The 21826-nt window shown below is 41.3% G+C and overlaps 2 protein-coding genes across 2 annotated transcripts in view; one reads left to right on the top strand and one right to left on the bottom strand.

The window, feature by feature from the left end:
- Window positions 1-30: 30 nt before the first annotated feature.
- On the bottom strand, window positions 31-2680 carry elovl7b (ELOVL fatty acid elongase 7b). The gene is made up of 8 exons (XM_056466935.1): window positions 2507-2680; window positions 2036-2099; window positions 1759-1949; window positions 1365-1445; window positions 1244-1300; window positions 1060-1165; window positions 838-974; window positions 31-751 (listed from the first exon to the last, which is right to left on the bottom strand). The coding sequence occupies exons 2-8, from the start codon at window positions 2097-2099 to the stop codon at window positions 539-541; spliced, it is 849 nt and encodes a 282-aa protein (XP_056322910.1). The 5' UTR covers window positions 2507-2680; the 3' UTR covers window positions 31-538.
- Window positions 2681-21039: 18359 nt separating this feature from the next.
- The window catches only part of LOC130235969 (membrane-associated phosphatidylinositol transfer protein 2), a 26204-nt gene continuing 25417 nt past the window's right edge, over window positions 21040-21826 (top strand). The window contains exon 1 of the mRNA XM_056466497.1: window positions 21040-21045. Coding sequence (XP_056322472.1) covers window positions 21040-21045 — 6 coding nt within the window. The remainder of the gene's footprint in view (window positions 21046-21826) is intronic.

Raw genomic sequence — 21826 nt, 5'->3', positions numbered from 1 at the left:
CGTGTAGAAGTAATGAAAACACAACGAAACTGAAGTAACATGGCAAAATTTATTTTGTTCCATAGTAAAAATCTTTTTTTTTGAAAAATACAAAAACCTTTTTGAAAATAGGACTTTAAAAAGACAAAAGGAGGAGAAACCCACCGGTTCTGTCTTCTGTTGCTCTCAATATAAAAGTAGAACAGGAAACACGACTTCATGTAAAACAGCACAACATTAAGAAAACCGCAATATTAAATAAAGAATAAATAAAATATCACACACACACACACATTCTGCTGACGTCACATCTGCGGTGCACAATCCTGCGGGTTCCAGCAGGCGGTCAGTCAGGGGTCAAAGGTCATCGGGTCATTTAATGAACAAACCCTCAAAAACCTTCATCACCTCTGCTCTCATAACCCGCAGTCTGATCCGGCCCGCAGCTCAGTCTCACACACACACACACACACACACACACACACAGCGTCTGCAACGGTTTCCCCAGGAGTTTTAACGTAAAACAGGAAGTGGATGTGCTGAAAGTGGTCGGTGCGGGTCAGTCCAGCTTCTGCAGCAGGAAGTTGCGGTTCTGCAGCACTTTGGGCAGCCGTTTGCCGCGTGTGTATGCGTGGTAGTAAAAGTGCAGGAACAGCAGCAGGAAGATCAGCCCGTACAGCCCGATGATGTACAGGAACACCGGGAACTGGTACGGGCAGTCCTGCATGAAGAAGAACTGGCCGATGTGGGCCGTGACCAGCACAAACTGCACCTGAGAAACACAAACACACGCGCGTTAGTGGGAGATTACACACACACTGGGATTTAAAATGCGCACGCGCACACACACACACACACCAGCTGGATGGTGGTCATGTGCTTCTTCCACCACAGGAACTTCTGGTATTTGGGCCCCAGAGCCGAGAGCAGGTAATAGCTGTACATGATGACGTGGACCATACAGTTCAGCAGCGCGTGGAACGTCCCCAGACCACCTGAACACACACACACGTCAGAACACACACACAGCCACAAATACACCAAACAAGGATCAACGGTTTCATTTTATTAGGGGGAGACCTGGAGCGAAGCGCACGCCGAACCACCAGGTGAAGGGCATGATGGAGTGATGATAGACATGCAGGAACGACACCTGACTGCTCTTCTTCCTCAGCACGAAGAACACCTGAACACACACACACACACACACACACTTCAGCATCGTCATGAAAGACATTATTTATAGATGTAAAGCGTCACCTACTGTGTCCAGCATCTCGATGAACTTGGAGAAATAGTAGAGCCAGCAGGTCCAGGCCATCTAGAAGAGGACACACATCAGACTGCTGCACGTGTGTGTGTGTGTGTGTGTGTACTCCACATACCCGCAGTGCCTGTGGAGAGCTGGAGTAATCCACCAGATCACACCTGTAGGTGTAGCCATTCGCCCAGCCGGACATCAGGAACTGTGGAGGAGCAGAGACACGGTCAGAGCGCGCACACACACACACACACACACACACACACACACACACACACACACACACACACACACACACACACACACACACACACACACACACACACACACACACACACACACACACACACACACCACACACACACACACACACACACACACACCACACACACACACACACACACACACACACACACACACACACACACACACACACACACACACACACACACACACACACACACACACACACACACACACACACACACACACACACACACACACACACACACACACACCTCATAGATCATGTAGAGGGAGAAGAGCACGATGCTGAGGTTGTAGATGATCAGGATGGTCTTCAGCTGGAAGGGTTTGCGGTTCTCCATCAGCCGCGGGCCCAGAGTCGTCACGAAGAACACGTAAGCGGCGATGATGAACGTCTGCGGGAACGGGGAACCCATGAGGACCCAGTTCCCTGTGCGCGGATCTGAGGAACACACACACAGGACGGTTACTCAGGAGGAAGAGGAGGAGGGAGGAGAAAAAGGGGGAGGAGGAAGAGGAAGGACTCACCTGCTTCCTTGAGCCACTCATCATACAGCAGAACCGCTCTGGAGGTCAGTGTGTTGAAGGCCATCTCTGAGGACCACAGAAACACACACATTAACACACACACACACACACACTCTCTCTCATCTCTGACACACACTCGATCACAAATCACACACACATACATAAATACATACATACACACACACACACACTCTCTCTCATCTCTGACACACTCTCGATCACAAATCACACACACATACATACATACATATACACACACACTCTCTCTCTCATCTCCGACACACACACTCTATCACAAATCACACACACACACACACACACACACACACACAATAAATATAAAAACATTTTCTTGCTCACACTCTCACTCACACACGCACGCTCGCTCCCTGCCTCTCTCTCTCGCTCTCTCTCTCCGCCGCACGCGCACACAAACCCATGACATACAATCTCTCCATCCCTCACACACACCTCTCTCTTCGCGGGCGGTGCGCGCTCCTCTTCCTCTCTTGCTCGCTCTCCTGTTGGTTTCTCTGCTGATCTGGCTCTACCTGCGGTTCTTATACACCTAAGGCCGGGCTCCTCCCACACCTGTTCATATATGGTGTGCCGTCCGACGAAACTTCCGGAATTTAGGTCGAAACTTCGAGGCGCGCGCTGATTGGCGTCTCCACGGAGACCAGAATGAAAATATGAGCGGAACGCGGTGCGCGCGGCGGCGTTTCGCGCTCACGGAAAAAATATGCGCTGAAGATGACTGACAGGTGAAGCTACAGGACAAAACGTCTCCTCATCACCTACAGCAGACGGGGCTGTCTGTCCTTACAGCAGTGTCAGTTATGCTGAAGTCATCTAAATAAACACGCGCGGCCGTTTTGTGTCATGTTGACCCAAATTCGAATATGACTCTCGAGGAGAAACAGAATAATCAGGATCTGCCATTTCTCCATCAGTGTTGAGATCCGTCATGGTGGAGTGCGGGCCGCAGTTTCCCCGCTGCTGATGGACAGTGAATGGGCGGAGGTGCAGATGGAGAGCAGGGCTGCAGATCTTCTGTGTGCGGTTTCAGTTTCAGGGCTCGGTCTCGGTCAGAACACAATGGGAAAGAGCTTTTACTCACTCATTATTGCACAACAGAGGAGGGTGTGAACAGCACACACAAACTAGTGGAAAAACAAGCGTGGCAGTATACATCCACACAAATGCAAATCCAGCCTTCTAGAAAAGTCCATACTTCATCTGCCCTTCATAACACACGGCTCTGTGGTAAACATCGGTCATCTCCCTCTCTGACTAATGAGAGATTATACTCATCTAATGCAAGTAAAGTGTCTGCTTTAATCTTCCGAATAACTTTAGTAAAAATAAAACATCAAATCATGTATTTATAGAGCACGCTTCTGAGAGATGCGCATTAAAGTACATCAGAGGACGAGCGAGGACAGCTCATGTGTGACTGTTGTCAACAGTGTAAAAATACTGGTCTGAAACACAAATACTTTAGATTACAACTAATGTTGAGTATTTGGGGACAGAGCGGTGCTGACATGTCAAATCTTAATCAATCAAGTCTTAAATGTCAAATCAAATCGCTATTCATTTCATTTCATCAGTGTGTACATCAAGTTCAGTTCCACAGAACGGCAGAAGGGATCCAGACTGACTGATTCAGTCCAGGGATGTTTCAGTTCAGGGATGATTCAGTTCAGAGATGATTCAGTTCAGAGAGGATTCAGTCCAGGGATGATTCAGTTCAGGGATGATTTGGTTCAAACATCAGGAGCTTTAGTGAGCAGATATTCTTCTGTTCTGGATCTGGATGATGAGCATTACCGTGTGTCAGTTAAAGGCAGCAGGACGTGGGAATATAGATAGATTACAGGTTTATTACAGTTTTTCAAGCACTGAGCAGAGCTGAAGCCTGAGTTCAACACGAGCGGCTGATCAGGAGTCAGTGCAGAGCAAACTGCTGAAATTCACAAACACTCCTCGTTCAGACTGGACCCGCAGCCGAAACTGGCCTGTTTCAGCACTCTCACTCGCTGACAGACTCTGTTCACAGCGTTTGCACAGCAGATGCAGATTCACTCACAATGACTCTACACTGATCACACTCGGCAGACACACACCGTCATTATAGATGTTAATATTAGGCAGGATTTAGCTCGCCAGCGTTTAAGGATAATGTTGTTTTGGCGTCCAATAACAGCGTGAAATGATGTTGATATCTGGTTGTTTTTAGGTTGCGTTGGAAAGTGACCAAAACCCACCATGGAGCCAACATCTTAACCCAGCGCCACACTGATGTTGGACCCTGACGTCGGTCTGGCGTTGGGTTCTGACATTAATCCGATTTTTATTTCCAAACTAAATACAGCATCCCACGACGGTGGCGTACAGCATCAGTCTGACGACATGTTGACATCCTGTGCCTGCTGGGTAATGCGTCACTGTTTTTTATTAGTGTAAGAAGAATAGAGTGGAGGAACTATGACGTCTCCTTGTAGGCTAATCGGCTGCTAGCATAAAACTGGTTCCCTCAATAAAATTCCGACAGGTTTTTCCCGTAGGCTTTTCTAAGATTGCGAATAATAAGCTCTGTGTTCAAACACTGTTCATTACACTTACACGTTTTGTCCAGCTGGATAATCCTCACACCAATACACAACTTTGAGCACTTTTTTTATCTTAAATGCGAACGCAAGAACTGAAAAGCTAACATTAGGCTATAAACGGACTACAGTGCCTTCGGGGCGCTCGCCTGTGACGTCAGCACCACCCTGATAACGACAACTATTCTAACTTATTTTTAAAATAATGTCCATGACAGAGTTAATCTCTCTGTTTATTATATTATAATCCATGCTATATATCATAATCAATTAAATACACAAATACACACAGACGGTGCCTTTTGGACCGTAGGTCAAAATCGACGAAAATCCTTTGATGATGTTAAAATAGTTAATGACAGTTGATGACAGTTAATATGTGTGTATTTTTACACATTTATACACACGTTTGCATTACTGAGAGCAGGAAAGAGACAGGCCCATTTAGTCCCATTTAGCAACTTGATAGCAGCCGTCTTTTTAAAGAAGCGTGACCGATAGAAAAGATCAAGAGTGTGCTGTAACTGATGTGGTTTATGTCGTAGAATAAAACCTAAAAGCATCTTGAGTTTGTGTTAGCCACAAACCTTATTTAAGAGATTTTACTGAAATCCCATAATAAAAACCCATTGACTTTGGGACGAGGGAACCGTAACTGCTAAAATGCTAACTCGCTTCCGGGTTTTGGCATACAAATTGATGTCATAGTTCCTCCACTGTATATCTTGGAGCTTTTATATATCAAATACTGTAATACAGCACAGAGAGAAGAGTGATGGACTGCAGGAGTGTGTGATGGACAAAGACTGTGTATTTTACACCACTACAGCACAGCGTATACATGTTCAGCTGTACCGTCAGTCTACTGTACCACACACACACACGCGAGCTGTTCTGTTGTCTCTCCAACCTGCAGTTCAGCTAATGTTTATGAATACTGAAATAGATTATAACCTGTCAAGAACTGTTTACAACAGAATACAGCATCTATAACACTCATTTCCACACGTTTCGGCTAGCAGCAGGTAAAACTACACACTGATGGAGATTAAAACTGACTCAAATTTTAAAACTAAAGTGTTCATTTGTGTGACGCTCCTGCTGTTAGTGTTTGTTAGCTCAGTGTGTTATAGAAGTGTGTGTTTTCTGAATGAGGACTGCTGTCAATGTTTACTGAAACTCTTATTTTGAGCAGTATATGAGCCGTGTATAAGCCCTATATGAGCCCTATATGAGCCATATATGAGCCGTATATGAGCCCTATATGAGCCGTATATGAGCCGTATATGAGCCCTATATGAGCCATATATGAGCCGTATATGAGCCCTATATGAGCCGTATATGAGCCGTATATGAGCCCTATATGAGCCGTATATAAGCCATATATAAGCCGTATATGAGCCCTATATAAGCCGTAAATGAGCCATATATGAGCCATATATAAGCCGTATATGAGCCCTATATGAGCCCTATATGAGCCATATATGAGCCCTATATGAGCCATATATATAAGCTGTATATGAGCCGTATATGAGCCCTATATAAGCCGTATATGAGCCGTATATGAGCCCTATATGAGCCATATATGAGCCCTATATGAGCCGTATATGAGCCCTATATGAGCCGTATATGAGCCCTATATGAGCCCTATAAGAGCCGTATATAAGCTGTATATGAGCCCTAAATGAGCCGTATATGAGCCCTATATAAGCCCTATATGAGCCGTATATGAGCCCTATATGAGCCGTATATAAGCCCTATATGAGCCGTATATATAATTAATAATAATAATGCATTTTATTTAAAGGCGTTTTTCATGACACTCATGGTCACCGTACAGGACAGCTAGAATAATCAGTTCAAATAAAAACACAATAAGATCAATAAAATACAATACAAACTTTAAAAATGCAGTGGGGTAATGTGAATAAGCTGTTCTAAACAGATGTGTTTTGAGTTTGGCTTGTAATTGTGAAAGAGAGTCTGAATTATGGAGATCAGGAGGAAGTGAATTCCAAAGCTGAGGAGTCGAGTGGCTGAAGAATCTGCTCCCCATGGTGACAAGGCGGACCGAGGGAGGTGAATGGAAGAAGAAGACCTGAGTGTTCGGGAATGTGTGGCGATATGAACAAGATTAGCCAGGTATGGAGGAGCGAGACTGTGGATGACTTTAAAAGTGAGAAGAAGTGTTTTATAATTCATTCTGAAAATATGAGCTGTGGGCTGTTGTGTTGCTCTGAGTGTTCTGCTGAGCTGCTGTTTCCTGATCTTACAGTGTAGAAGACACATCTGAACGGTACGCTTATCAAAGAAAATATGTGTGTGAGTGTTCATTACTGAGGAGTCAGCGATATAGAGCAGTGTGTGTGTGTGTGTGTGTGTGTGTGTGTGTGTGTGTGTGTGTGTGTGTAAAGTGAGCACTAACTCCATCACATCAGATGAAGATCTCTCAGATGATGAACATTACAGCCTCATCAGCTTCAGGAATGCTCATCCGTGTGATTTTGGTGAAACCTGAGCATACCTGAGCACTGACACACACCTGAGCTGCAGATCCGGTTTTACACACAAATATGAGGCATTGTGATAAATCAACAAGTCAAGACCGGCAGGACACACACTGCTAAAGGAAGCAGAGGTGTGTGTGTGTGTGTGTAAGCTCCTCTTCAGTGACAGAAGCACTCAGGAATGATCCTGAAACACAGAGCGGGTGTTTCTACAGAGAAACCGGCCAGTCCAGATTCACACATCAGACATTACGGCCTCGTCAGGGGTAATGAGTGCAGAAACACACACACACACACACACACACACACACTTTTACCATATTTTACTCTTCTTTACAGACTCTGTCTAATGTGTAAAAGCTGACAGCACACAGCTGAGGAGTGAGCAGTGATGCCTGCACTGACCCGCCACAGCTCAGTTCAGGAGTTTAACATGATGACTCTGATTGATCCTCGTATCTACACACAGCTCCTGTTAGGGGTTTTACAGATATAAACACTTATAGAAACACAAACATGCTAATAAACATTACAGAGGTGTGTGTTTGTATATGGCCATATATCATCATATTCCTGTTCCTGTGGTAAGGTTCAGGAATCAAGCGATGGGTCGATGACGTCACAGCCATGCAGAGAATGCTCCGGACCGGCCGGTTCTGCTGGTCAAGATAAACAGTGTGTGTTCGACACCGTCATCTGCAGAATAATGAGAGGAGATCATTCAGGAATATCAGAACCACTGAGCAGAAGATGAAGGAGTGCGATCCACAGCTTCAGCTTCAGTGTTGAACCCGTCAGGAGGAGCTGGAGCTGAAGGACGAGCATCTGAAACACTGAAGAACAGCAGAAACCCTCCACATGCGGTGTCTATATAATATATAACGCTTAACTGATGTTAAATCCCACACACAGCACTGCTTTCAGACTGAAACACACCTGTCCGTCTGCACCTGAATGAGTGGCGTGTCTGAAACACCATGCAGTGTGCTGTATAAATAAAGCTGCAGGCCTTCAGGAAGCACAGTAAACACACGCTTCAGTTTCAGATAGCTCACCGTGACTGAATAACGCTCAGCAGCACTCAGCAGAAGCATATTTATGCAAAAATGCTAATAAAAATATTAAAATAGATCAAAGTGGTGACACTAAAGAAATCTGTGTATAATCATTGCAAAAGTGTAAAGGACTATGATCTGTTTATAGGTATAACAGGGACAGCTCACTCAGCGTTTACTCTCACTCCGGCGCTTGCACAACGCTATGAGTTCCTGTCCTACACTGAAGCAGATGTTTTGAAGAATGTTGGAAACTGGTAACCTAACACAACTCCCTTTATTAAATCCTTTGCTTCAGAGCTTCTCCATCTTTGATTAGAGGTTAGTGAAGTATTGATGAAGCCGCATCAGATCAGATCACACACTCCACACATTCAGATCAATACTGCAGATTATTTTGGGTTATGCAGAGATGGAACACACTGAGCAATGCTTTATAAAGCGAGAACATCTAATCTGAAATACAGTACATATGTCTCAGTCTGAGGCGTCTCGAGGCTCCTCCTGTAGATCCAGCATTGACTGTTCTCTGTTCTGTGGAGTTCCTGCAGCTTGTCTGGTCTGCAGGAGGGTTTCGGTGTAGTATTGAGTGTGTTTCTGCCCTCGTCCAGCAGATGGCTCTAGACACAACACAACACACACTGCATTTTAACACACACATCACACTAACGGAGCCACATCTACAAGTTAAAATGATGTAAAACCATCTGGTGTCTGAACTCGATTGGATATAGATGTATATATAGTAGATTGTGTCTAATTTACCACATATTCCGCAGTGAAGTAAAGGTTAGTGTAGAACAGTAGTGCTCATCGTGGTTTAACCGCAGGAACTGGGCTTTATCCCTGCTGAAAATCCAGCTTAAACCAGCTTACGCTGGTTGGCTGGTTTTAGCTGGTTGACCAGCCTGGTTTTAGAGGGGTTTTGGCCATTTCCAGGCTGGTCTTAGCTGGTCAGGCTGGAAAATGACCAGCTAAATCCAGCTAAAACCCACCTGACCAGCCTGGTTTAAGCTGGCCTGGCTAGGCTGGTCAGGCTGGTTTTAGCTGGTCATTTTCCAGCCTGTTCAGCTAAGACTAGCTTGGAAATGGCCAAAACCCCTCTAAAACCAGGCTGGTCAACCAGCTAAAACCAGCCAACCAGCCTAGGTTGGCATCATGTTTTAATGTACAGTAAAACCTTGTTTAATTGTCTGGATTTGGGTTTGTTGATGAACCCAAGCTGAAGGAACACTCCTGGGGTCTGTTCTTCATACGTTGATGATCTGACATGATCCAGGATCGTTTCGTTCCTCAAAACTCTTCTGAGAGTTGTTGTCATAGCAACAGTTCTGGCAGCTCAAACCTGCTCTGGAGCAGCAGCTCATTTCATATAAACAGGTTTAGATCGGGTCAGTTCCAGCAAAGGTAATACTGTAAGTGTGTACCAAAGGCTGATGTTTTCTTACAGTAGTAATCTAGATTATATACACTTGGGGAAAAAGTAAAATAGTAAAAAAAAAGTTTATCTATACACATTTATAATAATCAATAATATTTAATAATTAATCATATTTATGGTTATATACATATAAGTTTAAAAATATGTATAAATCAATGGCCTGGTTCTCCCCAGGGGATCGAAGAGGACAATTAATAATATGGATTTTTTATATACAAATGCGCACTATTTAAAGGTACTGATCCAGCTTCCTGTAAGGTAATAGACATGCACAATATTCAACTGTTTTCTGTTTGTTTGTTTTTTATACAGGAATAATAATGTCTGCAGTTATGCATGTTTTGATGGCTAATATGACGGTGATTTGATGCTTCACTAAAGTTGCAGACGCCTTTACCAATATCAAAACGCTTTTTTGATGCAACATTAATTTAAAATCCTCACGCCGATTAAGAAACTAAAATAGGCCTAGGCTATAGTTACGGAAGCGTAGAGCTGCCACCCAGGTAAAAAAAATCTGAGCTTTATCACGTTTGTACAATATAATATCACGTTTGTACAATATAATTATCACGTTATTACGTGAAAACTTTATTGTTTAGGCTACGTTTACCTGGTGCGATCAGAGCGTGAGAAAATGTCTCGTTTAACAGAGTTAATTAAGTTCTATTTTATGCTTGGATTGAGACATGGGGAAATTTTGCAGCTATTGATCAGCTTGGACAATGTTGTTATCAGCATGCCAGTTTTCAGGTATGCGGGCTCTTCGTCTTCGCACCTGACAATAAAGTTTTCACGTAATAACGTGATAATTATATTGTACAAACGTGATAAAGCTCAGATTTTTTTTACCTGGGTGGCAGCTCTACGCTTCCGTATTACGGAAAAAAAATCCACTCTAAAATGTAAAACTAAATACATTTAAATACTCCTGACACATGAAAGTGTAAAGCCTGCAGATCTCGACAGATGTGGAGAGTTATCGCGTGTCATATTTCACTAACCGTTTACTACCAATGTTAAATAATTGTGCTCACGTGGATAATTAAATATTAATCAGATGATGTCATCACGCTGCTGTGCTGTCAGCCAATCGTTGCATTGCTGATCATGATTTGGAGGATCGATAGATCTGTCCTTCACAACACACACAGATCTCAGATCAGCTCATCCAGACATTTTAATCTGATTCACGAGCTTGTTTGAAGAACCAAATTAGCCAGAGATCAGTTATCAAGATCAACAGATCCAGGATCTGCCGAATCATCTTAGATCATTAAGGGGGGGATGAAGAACAGAGCCCAGATCTCTGCATCCTCCAGTTGAGTTACCTGAGCTACACATCCTCATGTAACACACCTGTGCTGTTATTTCTCAGCCAAATACTCGCATTTCTCGGATTATTCTCCACATTTTCACACAAACAGCAAATGATCAGATGTCATTTACATATTTAATTATTGTCCTGAAACAATCCGCGATTGATCATGTGTATAATTCTGTGGAGATGCAGATGTGCACATCAGCCCAGTCTGCAGCTTACACACACACACACACACACACACACGCACACACACACACACACACACACACACACACACACACACACGCACACACACACACACACCCACACACACACACACACACACACAGTCTGTTTTTGCCCGTTATACTGAACTTTTTGCTGTATTTCATCGATAATTTCACCGACTTGTCCATCACAGCCGGTTTGCTGTAATAACGATCAGCTTCCGGCTGTTTGTTGTGGTAATGATCAGCTTCCGGCTGTGTTGTGTCCGTGTCGCCAGCAGATGTCCTCAGCCCTTCAGTCAATCTTCTGCTCTGGTGCTCTGGAACAGATTTACCTGCTGCACACCTGAGGCAGTGTCGTGATTCACACCCACACACACACGCTCTCCTCATCTGAAGTGCTGCGCCGGTGAGTTTCCTGTCCTGATCAGTCCTGTAGTTTCCTCTGCCTGTCTAATGAACACTGCAGCGGGTGAGAGCTGCAGCTCAGCGGGCCTCTCGCGCGAGAAGCCCCTGTCTGCAGCCCGCAGATTGGGGCGGGGCTGAATATGGGGCGGGGCTGCATGTGCAGCCCCGCCCATACGTAAAAAAATGGGCGGTGCTGAACATGTCGCTCCGCCTATTCAGTTGACGTAACGTATGCTTTTATTTCCGGTTTTCATCGCATGGTGAGTACACGTCTTATGTCAGTATACATTACAAGCTACATATTATGTGTAATCATTTAATTTAAATCCTTTATTCATTAGTTGTGTGTAGTGTTTTGTTAAAAGGTGATGTAAAGTTTTAAAGCATTGTAAAAAACGAATGTTTACTGTGTTGGTGTTTTCCAGGTATTGAGGTAAATTTGGTTGTATTGTGCATCTACTCTGTGTTTTGCGGTAGATTAAAGACGCGTGTGTTTAATGCGCTGCAGTTTTATAATCTTGTTTCACTTTTATTCGTGTAAATGAATACAAATGAGGGATAATAAAAAATCGTCACATTTGTTTATATTTGGGTATAATATTAATCATGAATTTGCATGTAGGCTATGCTATTATTCCTTTGTTTTGCTGTAATTGTGTTTTGTTTGCGAATTTAAAACAAAATTAATAGTATTAAAGTCATTACCCGGCTGTCATGACTATTCACATTCCTTTTCATATATTTACAACTTACTATTTAGGTGTTTACTGTGTAGTTATGACTGTTTTATTGGTTTATTTGTGTTTTTCTGTAAATATTTTCCCCTTTTTCATGTGGAATGTTGCTAAATTAATGAAAAAAAAATTATTTTTTTTGTACGAATGTTTATTTTCCCTACTTCAATCACATTTAAATAATAACATACCAAAATAATGTAAAATACTGACTTTTTACCGAAGAGTCATATTAGAAAAATCATTAAAAAAAATAAAATAAAATTGTTTTCTGCCAACTCCACCAGATTATTGTTCTACATGTCCTGATGTACTAATGTGTCCATTTTTCATATCATATTACTGTCGCATATTTTAATAATAGCGTGCTAAAATCATGGAAAATACAGTGTTTTTTACTGTACGGTCATATTAGAAAATTTTTAGCACGCTATTATTAAAATATGCAACAGTAATATGATATGAAAAATGGACACATTAGTACATCAGGACATGTAGAATAATAATCTGGTGGAGTTGGCAGAAAACAATTTGATTTTATATTTTTATGATTTTTCTAATATGACTCTTCGGTAAAAAGTCAGTATTTTACATTATTTTGGTATGTTATTATTTAAATGTGATTAAAGTAAGGAAAATAAACATTCGTACAAAAAAAATTCATTAATTTAGCAACATTCCACATGAAAAGGGGGGATTTTTTTTTACAAAAAAACACAAATAAACCAATAAAACAGTCATAACTACACAGTAAACACCTAAATAGTAAGTTGTAAATATATGAAAAGGAATGTGAATAGTCATGACAGCCGGGTAATGACTTTAATACTATTAATTTTGTTTTAAACTCGCAAATAAAACACAATTACAGCAAAACAAAGGAATAATAGCATAGCCTACATGCAAATTCATGATTAATATTATACCCAAATATAAACAAATGTGACGATTTTTTATTATCCCTCATTTGTATTCATTTACACGAATAAAAGTGAAACAAGATTATAAAACTGCAGCGCATTAAACACACGCGTCTTTAATCTACCGCAAAACACAGAGTAGACGCACAATACAATTTAAAGCACAGATAGCGTGACCGTCTCTCTCGGAACCCCAGATGGCGTGACCGCAGTCACATACTGACGTCCTCTGTATAATATAATTTCAAAAAAATATTATTTACAAATTCTAAATCGGGAAATCATATTAACAGCCAACGTCAAGTCAAAGTAGCCTACACCATTGTTCACGGTCAATTAAACAGTGCTAATGTTGTTTTCAAGTCTAACTTGTCATTTCATACAGAATATTCAAAATGGCGTGGCAAACAATATAAGGACTGTGTCATCAGTTGTAACCTAACAAATGTGCGAATATAAAATCAGCTTTTTCAGTTTGGTAAATGCAGTCTATCACATGAAGTTTATTGATATCAAAGATATGAACAAAATATAAATTTGTTTGGGATTTACTTCTATGAATTAAATCCATTCAATGGATTGTTCTCTAATTTACATATGTTACTCTGATAATGTTACTGTTAAATAAGTGGAATATAAAATGTTTGATTCCTAACCTATTGATCTGTACTACGTTCTGTTTGCAGATTCCTGTCATTGATATATTCGTCCCTACAATTCTTGTGGAGTACATTTGCTTTACTTCAGTACTTTCCCTCTTTTTGTTTTGATTTATGTATTTATTTTGCTCTTAACTATTTTTTACATTTTTGTTTACAACTTTTTATTTTTAATTTAATTCATAACCCAACGGCTCTTTTAAGAGCCATTTCCCCTTGCAAATATGCATAAAACCTTGCTATGCAAGGATGAATGTAAGCAGTATTTAAAAACTGCAGTGACAAGTGCCCATTCTGCTCATACACTAGTATGCCACAAATAATGCTTTATCACATCAAAAATCATTTACAGTGGGCAGTACAACATCATGGTGAGTTTAAAGGTTTTGCTTTCAACACTTTAGTCTAATTTGTTGTCAAACTAGCCAAAATTGCAAATTGTATTTACATTTGCATTCTTATTTGTAATTATTATTATTATTATTTTTATATTAAGGCTCAGGCAAACTTCATTTTCTACTTAACATGAACCATCATACTTCATAAATCTTGGGTCTTTGTTGCTCAAATAATATAAAATGTGCTTGTCATTCAACTGTCCAAAGGCCAGAGTGAGACACAAGTAAGGTTTATTGTACATAATTAAAAAATATATATATGTTTTTTTATTCTATTTCAGATTTCACAATCGTAAAATGTGGTTTAAAATGTAGAGAAAAATCCCACTTTCACTGCTGCTATTGTTCAGTGATTGTGTTAACTCGGGCAAATTTACTAAACCAGCCAGCATTCCCCATCAACCCATCCTCAGTCATCAGCTGTGCTGCAGACCAAGCCTGAGTCATCATTTGTCCAGGATTCACAACCTCAGTCATCGTCTACCCAGCCGACACAGCCACAGGTGACCTCTGCCATGCAGGCACAGCCTCAGTCATCTGCCCAGCAGACACAGCCCCAGGTCAGGCAGGCACAGCCTCAAGGAAGGGAGTCCTGCGAGCATTCTACTCCACCATTGACTTCCCAGCATACTGCTCAGCAGATTGCCACTTTAATGCTGGAGGGGAATTCCCCTATGAAAATGTTTAATTATTTTTGTTTATTAAAGACGATCAAAAAAACTGCTGTATCTTAATTTATTATTATTTTCTTGGTAACTTGTCAGTCTTCCTGCTGTACATCTGTGTACACACGCGCGCGCACACGCACGCACACAAATTAGGCAGCACTAATCATAGTTCAATCGTGGTATTTGTAGAAAAATTAAATGTGGCCAAAAAACAATTATCACTAGTACTTTTGCAAAAGTAAAACTAGTTAATTTCTGTAAGTGTAATCTTTCGTGAATCCTTTTTAATAAGTAATATTTTTGCAGGAGAAATACTATTGAAATTCACCTAACCGTTTTATTGAATGAAATTCATGATTTGATAATATTTGTAATTTACATTAAAACATTTAGCAGGAATAACCGCTTTTGTGTATTTTATTAACAATAAAAACTGTTTTCGAGAAGTTGTAAATGCATTTCCTGTTTACTGACACGACATAGTGGCATCGACGTTATTACGTCTCCACTAACCAATGAAATTACTGGTGGGCGGGACTGAATGTGCAGCCCCGCCTCATATTCAGCCCCGCCCCAATCTGCGGGCTGCAGATGGGTATAGTTGTCTCGCGCTGCTCTGGGGTTTCTAAGACGCCATGGAGCTGTTAGTTGATCAGCTGAAAATACAAGCTTCATGTCTTTGAACTAACCCTGGCTGAAACCCAAACCACAGAGACAGTAACATGCAGTCAGTCGCGGTAACTCATTAACGGGTAACGGGTAATCTTCGGTTTAACTGGTCCAGACCACTGCAGCTGTGATATCTGCATTTTTGAGTGAGCACTGATGAAGTGGCGGTGTTGTGCCGAAATCTGACCCGTCCAAAACTGTGACCAGGGCACGCTGTTCAGTAAAAGTTTCACTCGGGAACGTGCTTGTCGCGCATGCACGCGACCGCGAACGCGCAGACACTGGATGTTTTAAATGCTGGGATTCAGAAAACAGGTTCATAGAAGAACCTTAATGGAGTCGTGATTTTTTTGTTGTTGTTTTCTCCTGGTAGACTGGTGAAACTAAACATTTAGTTATGAGATTGAGTCGCAAAAAATGCTAATTACTGAGTTCAAATGACATGTGATACAGGTAAGATTAATAGCCATAGAAGAGTGTTATCCCTGTAATAAACCAAATCATCATGTTTAATAAATTGACTGATTTAGCGTCAGACTTATTTCTTTTTTATAAAACATTGATAACCAAATATCTTTATACAGGTGGATGTCAATGCATTAGAATGTCATCGAAAAGGTGATTAATTTCACTAATTAATCTCAAAATGGGGAACTTGTATATTATGTAGATTTATTACACACTGATTGATATATTTCAAGTGTTTATTTAATATATGAACTATACTGAAATGGTGAAATTAATCAATTGTTTGATGACATCCTAATTTATTGAGATGTTTATGTGTATATAGTTTGCTGTTCACTGAAAATGACTCATAAAATTCATAGGCATTGAAATATGATAGGCTGCCCCATATGTTGACTGATTATAATATTTAATAAAGGGATAACGGTTATGTGTCAGTCCATCATCTTCCTCTTTTATAAAGCAATATTGACCAGACTTATTTTTAGAGACAGTTGATTCGATCTTTAGGTCACTGAATCCGATGGGTAAAAACAGATACCCCAAAATGAAAACTCTGTCATCATTTACGAGTCCTTGATTTGTTCCAAACCAATATGAGTTTCTTCTGTTGATGTTGTAAACCTTGACATCCATAGTAAAATCCCCACTGTATTTATTTTATTATTATTATTTGTAAAAGGATGATCTATGCCTGACTCCAGTTTTCAAACACTTATAAAAGTTACACACAGTGTAGTTTTTCAATGTGATTTTTCATTCACTTTATAAAAAATGTTTTATTTATTTTATCCTTTGTTTTTAGCTTTATAAAGACTGTCAAACTTTACCCTGATGATAACTAATTTCTAACTTGTGACATTTTTTATTTTAGGTCTAGAAAACCTTCAGAGGGAATATCAGTGTCCTTTATTGTTACTTATACCAGTTGCTGGCATGTAAACATAAATGCAAATTGTCGTGTGTAAGATTTCTGTAATGTCTAATCGCTAATTTTGACCCTGTTGTTTCTCAAAGACATCAAAACTGCATCCTTAGAGAAAAAGAGAAATAAGAACTCTGTAGGCATAAATAATTATCTGTCAGAGTCAATGACCTTTATAAGGATTAAAATCAGATCAATATATAAGGAGGAGCATCTTGAGTGATTTTATTAAACATTATTATCATTCATATCAAAATAAGAAGCGACTATGGCTATTAATTTCAGATTCAGTGACTGCAGCATTTGTAAATAAATGTCTGGTCATTATGCTTTAGATACATAAAATATGATATAAAAGTAATTTAATTAAACATAATCACAAATAAAAGAGGGATGACATTTCAGTAGCTATGAACTTCAGATTCTAGACACCGTTTATAAAATATATATTAGTCTAATATCTGGTCAATATGTTGTATTAACTTTAATAAACTTCCTTTATTAACCATTGTAATCTGGCATATACAGTAGAATATTTAGATGAATGTTACCTCAGGTTCTGTGAAGCTGATCTACAGTGTCATATGTCAGTCATTTGAATCTGGAATGCACAAACTATATTTCATAACCAAACCTACAAACGACGAGTCTACCAGGAGACAACAACAGCCACAGAATACATTTTTATTTCTTCTTCACAAGAATTTGGATGGTCAAAATATCAGGACTCCATCAAGGTTCTTCTATGATCCTGTTTTCTGAATTCCAGCAATTAAAACATCCCTTTTCAGCACCGCTCGACGCTCATCGCTTGATTTCAGTGCCTGCGCGTTCACGGTCGCGTGCATGCGCGACAAGCACGTTCCCGAGTGAAATTTTTACTGAACAGCGCCCCCTGGTCACAGTTTTTGGCACAACGCCGGATTAAGACATGTGAAACATCCACAGCAGCAGCTCTCTGTGCCCATACAGCAGCTCAGGTGTGTGAGTATTTCAGACATTAGCTTAACACATCCTGCTGCTGGAGATCTGCAGAGCTCCTGATCTCTCACACACACACACACACACCTGCTGCAGTGATCAGCTGCTCATTAATCAATCGCTCCGGTGTGTTTGATCAGGGTGTCTTCAAATGTCTGAAATTCTCTCCATGTTTGACTTGTAGCTCTTCAATAATTGGAAACGGATCTTATTTTCCCTTTACCCATGAATAGTTCCCCAATTGACCAACATGGATCCAGTCGCCAACAGTCCATCTCAACAGGACCTTTAACAAAGCTCAATTATAACGCTGTGTTTAACTCTGTTTACCTTACGGTGTAGTTATCGGCCCGACAATAATGTTAGTTTAACAGTTCTCTGAGCATTTACAGTCCATTTAGGGTGAGGACGCTGAGCTGGACAGACGGTCATGTGTACATTTACTTTATTATAGTTCTTAAAGATGAGTGTGTGTGTGTGTGTGTGTAATGTGTGTGTGTGTGTGTTGTGTGTGCGTGTGTGTGTGTGTGTGTGTGTGTGCGTGTGTGTGTGCGTGTGTGTGTGCGTGTGTGTGTGTGTGCGTGGTGCGTGCGTGCGTGCGTGCGTGCGTGTGTGCATGTGTGTGTGTGTGTGCGTGTGTGTGTGTGTGTGTGTGTGTGCGTGTGTGTGTGCGTGTGTGTGCGTGTGTGTGTGCGTGCGTGCGTGCGTGCGTGCGTGCGTGCGTGCGTGCGTGTGTGTGTGTGTGTGTGTGTGCGCGTGTGTACGTGCGTGTGTGTGTGTGTGTGTGTGTGTGTGTAATGTGTGTGCTTGTACAACGAGGGTCTGCTTGTTTTGACAGTTTATTTAAAACTTGTAACTCAGAAATAGCGTCGACTATATACGACGGTCCTGTGTCAGTCTGGGGTTTCCTTCATAATGCTCTCTGATGGATTGACTGTGTGATGCCTGCAGAGCCTGCATGTTGATCAGGGTTGAGCTGAACTCTGCAGGATCTCCAGATATATCTCCTCTGGCCCGTTACAGGCGTACAGACATTAGGCTTTAATTAAATAAGACACCTTTACTGTTGGAGATGTCCTGCAGTGAAATACTGACAGGCTTGAACTCACCGTGCTGCTGCTGCTGCTGGAGTTCATGCCTATATAATATACAGCTGTATAGTCCAGCACACCGGCTCTGATCAGCATGTGTGAACACTGATGATGATGATGATGATGATGATGGTGTGATTCTGCTGTTTATATCACAGAACACTCTGAGACTCTGTCATTACAGTGAACGTGTGTGTGTGTGTGTGTGTGTGTGTGTGTGTGTATAAGCAGCTTCACCCGGTGTGCTCATGCTCACACACAGCAGTGATGCGTGCACACACTCCGTCATGATGATGATGGCCACCGCTGCCTGATGCAGACGCTGTAACGCTGTCTAATGATGTGACTTTAGCTGAGGATGGAGCTCATGAGCAGTGTTTCACCAGCAGCACACACACAGCACAGAATACACACACACTATACATGCGCACACACTATACACACACACTATACATATACACACACGCACACACTATACATGCACACACACTATACACACACACATACACAAAACAGAGACACACACTGCTCGTGTCTGAGTGCAGGGCCGCTGCTGGCCAACAGGGTGCCCTATGGGAAATTGTACAGAGTAACACACACACACACACATATATGTATTAAAACATGTATTAATTATTTATATACATAAATATTCATTTAAACACTCAAGAGTACACTTAAACATTCACATATTTACATGACAAAGTAATAGTTTACATCAAAATAAGCCCTGACGTGTCTCATACAGAAGCATTCCTAACTCAGACAGAAGGTGAGGGATAAACCCTCTCTGTACCTGTAGAGATGGACGGTCCTCAGTGCAGCACCGTGTCTGTACCTGTGCAGCTGCTGATGCCTCTGGAGCAGTGCTGGATCAGGACACCTCATCTTCTTTTGAGACAAACTTCAGCACTATACCTGCATGTACAATACAGAAGAAATCAGTCATTTAAAGAAGAACTCACGACACGCCATTAAGACAACGAGCTCGTCCAGCGCTCTTCATAATGTGTCTAACCCTAACCAACATGTGGATTAAACCTGCACTATAATCTATGGTGACACACACTGAGCCCTGCTGTCAGTATACATCAAGACATTTGTGTTTTTAAGACTTAAAATGTGTTAAAATGAGTATAAAAAACCTTAACATTCAGAAATATTCACCATTAATCAGTTTCAGCCTGAGGTTTACAGTAATGTGACACATTTTATATTCAGAAATACAGAATGAGTCAGTTTTGTTATTTATATTGAACAGAAATGAAAAATCAGCCTATTAAAAACACACCAATCCACCGATGAACAGACTAAAGGGACTTTATTGTCATTGCAGTGATACAAGCAATAACAACAGCAGCAGTTAGAGAAGTGTAGAAATAGACGCAGCGATAAACAACTGCAAAGAATGATCTAATGTATAATAATAAAACAACTATATAATGATAAATAATACACACAGCAGAATAACTGCGCAGGGCATGTGTATGTAGCTGCTGTACTAACAGAACTGTAAAGATAATAATATTGAGTTTGTGTAGTTATCAGCAGCATGGGGAAGAGGAGCAAACACCACGTCACAGAACATGTCCTGTCATAGTTTAAGCACAATGCAGAGCAGCAAAGCAAGAAACTGAACGTGAACACCAGCACATCAGGCAGATTAGTGCAGTCGTGGACAAGTTTCAATGTTAGCCTCACTAGTTTATATGAACAACCAAAATATAAAGTTTTCCAGACTCATGGACATCAGTTAGCTGAAAGTGAAGCACGCCATTCATCCTGTACTCTTGTCCACTTCTCGGCTCCAGACTGCTGTTGTCTTTTCCTGGGCATAGAGCTGCAACTTGCAGCAATTATAATTATATGTTATAAGCAGCCGCAAAGATAAGTGGACCGGACCGCGCCGCAGGTACACATCAATGCAGGTACACATCAATGCAGGTACACATCAGTGCGCGTACAGGAAAAATAACTAGGTCACATGTTTGTTTTTGCGTTCGTCATGAAGTAAATTTTTTGTATTTAACAACATATCATCAATATCTATTTGATTTACACTCAATTCCTGCAAATATTATTAAATAAATGTAATTAATTTTTTTTGAGCACGTGAGATGGTGCCCCCCTCTGGAGTTGAGGCCCTACGCAGCCTGCGTACTCTGTGTATAGGAAGCGGCGGTACTGCCTGAGTGTATTGTCAATATTGCCGTGATCTGTAATTCAGATGTGTGTGTGTGTGTGTGTGTGTGTGTGTGTGTGTGCGTGCATGTGTGCGTGCGTGTCCTCTGCTCGCGCTGTGCTGTCAGACGTCACGCTGCAGATTGTTTTGACACCCCGTTAAGAAATTCAGCAGGAAGACGGACGGCTGCTGAACTCTGCAGAGCCTGATAGAGTTTATCATATTCTCATAACGGCCATCGAGTGTGAACGCCTGTGGGGGGTGTGTGTGTGTGTGTATGGTACTCATCTGCACAAGCCACAGCAACCATTTTCATCTTCTGATGATGTCATCGAGGCCGTGTGGGCGGAGTTAAATGACCAATCAGATTCCCTCCTCCTGAATAGGATACCTGCTGCGTCCCCAATCAGACACAGGCTAACAACATTTCGTGTGCTCGCCTGCTAACGACGCTGTGTCCTAGTAAATGTTGTGCTGATGTTCCAGTGGAAAGTGTTGTTTGGGTGTTTCCCCTGTGGAAGTGTGGATATTTGGCAGAGTAAT

The sequence above is a fragment of the Danio aesculapii genome, chromosome 10 (genome assembly GCF_903798145.1).
Source record: "Danio aesculapii chromosome 10, fDanAes4.1, whole genome shotgun sequence".
NCBI classification, from domain to species: domain Eukaryota; kingdom Metazoa; phylum Chordata; class Actinopteri; order Cypriniformes; family Danionidae; genus Danio; species Danio aesculapii.
The sequence above is the reverse complement of the archived record's forward strand: the minus strand, read 5'-3'. Positions and strand labels throughout refer to the sequence as shown.

Bases quoted from the DNA above. Each gene is read 5' to 3' on its own strand.
- elovl7b (XM_056466935.1), bottom strand. From the start codon at position 2,099: ATGGCCTTCAACACACTGACCTCCAGAGCGGTTCTGCTGTATGATGAG. The intron at 1,950-2,035 runs GTGAGTCCTTCC...TGTGTTCCTCAG, and splicing joins TGAGTGGCTCAAGGAAGCAG to ATCCGCGCACAGGGAACTGG. The intron at 1,446-1,758 runs GTGTGTGTGTGT...GCTCCTCCACAG, and splicing joins CCCTCTACATGATCTATGAG to TTCCTGATGTCCGGCTGGGC.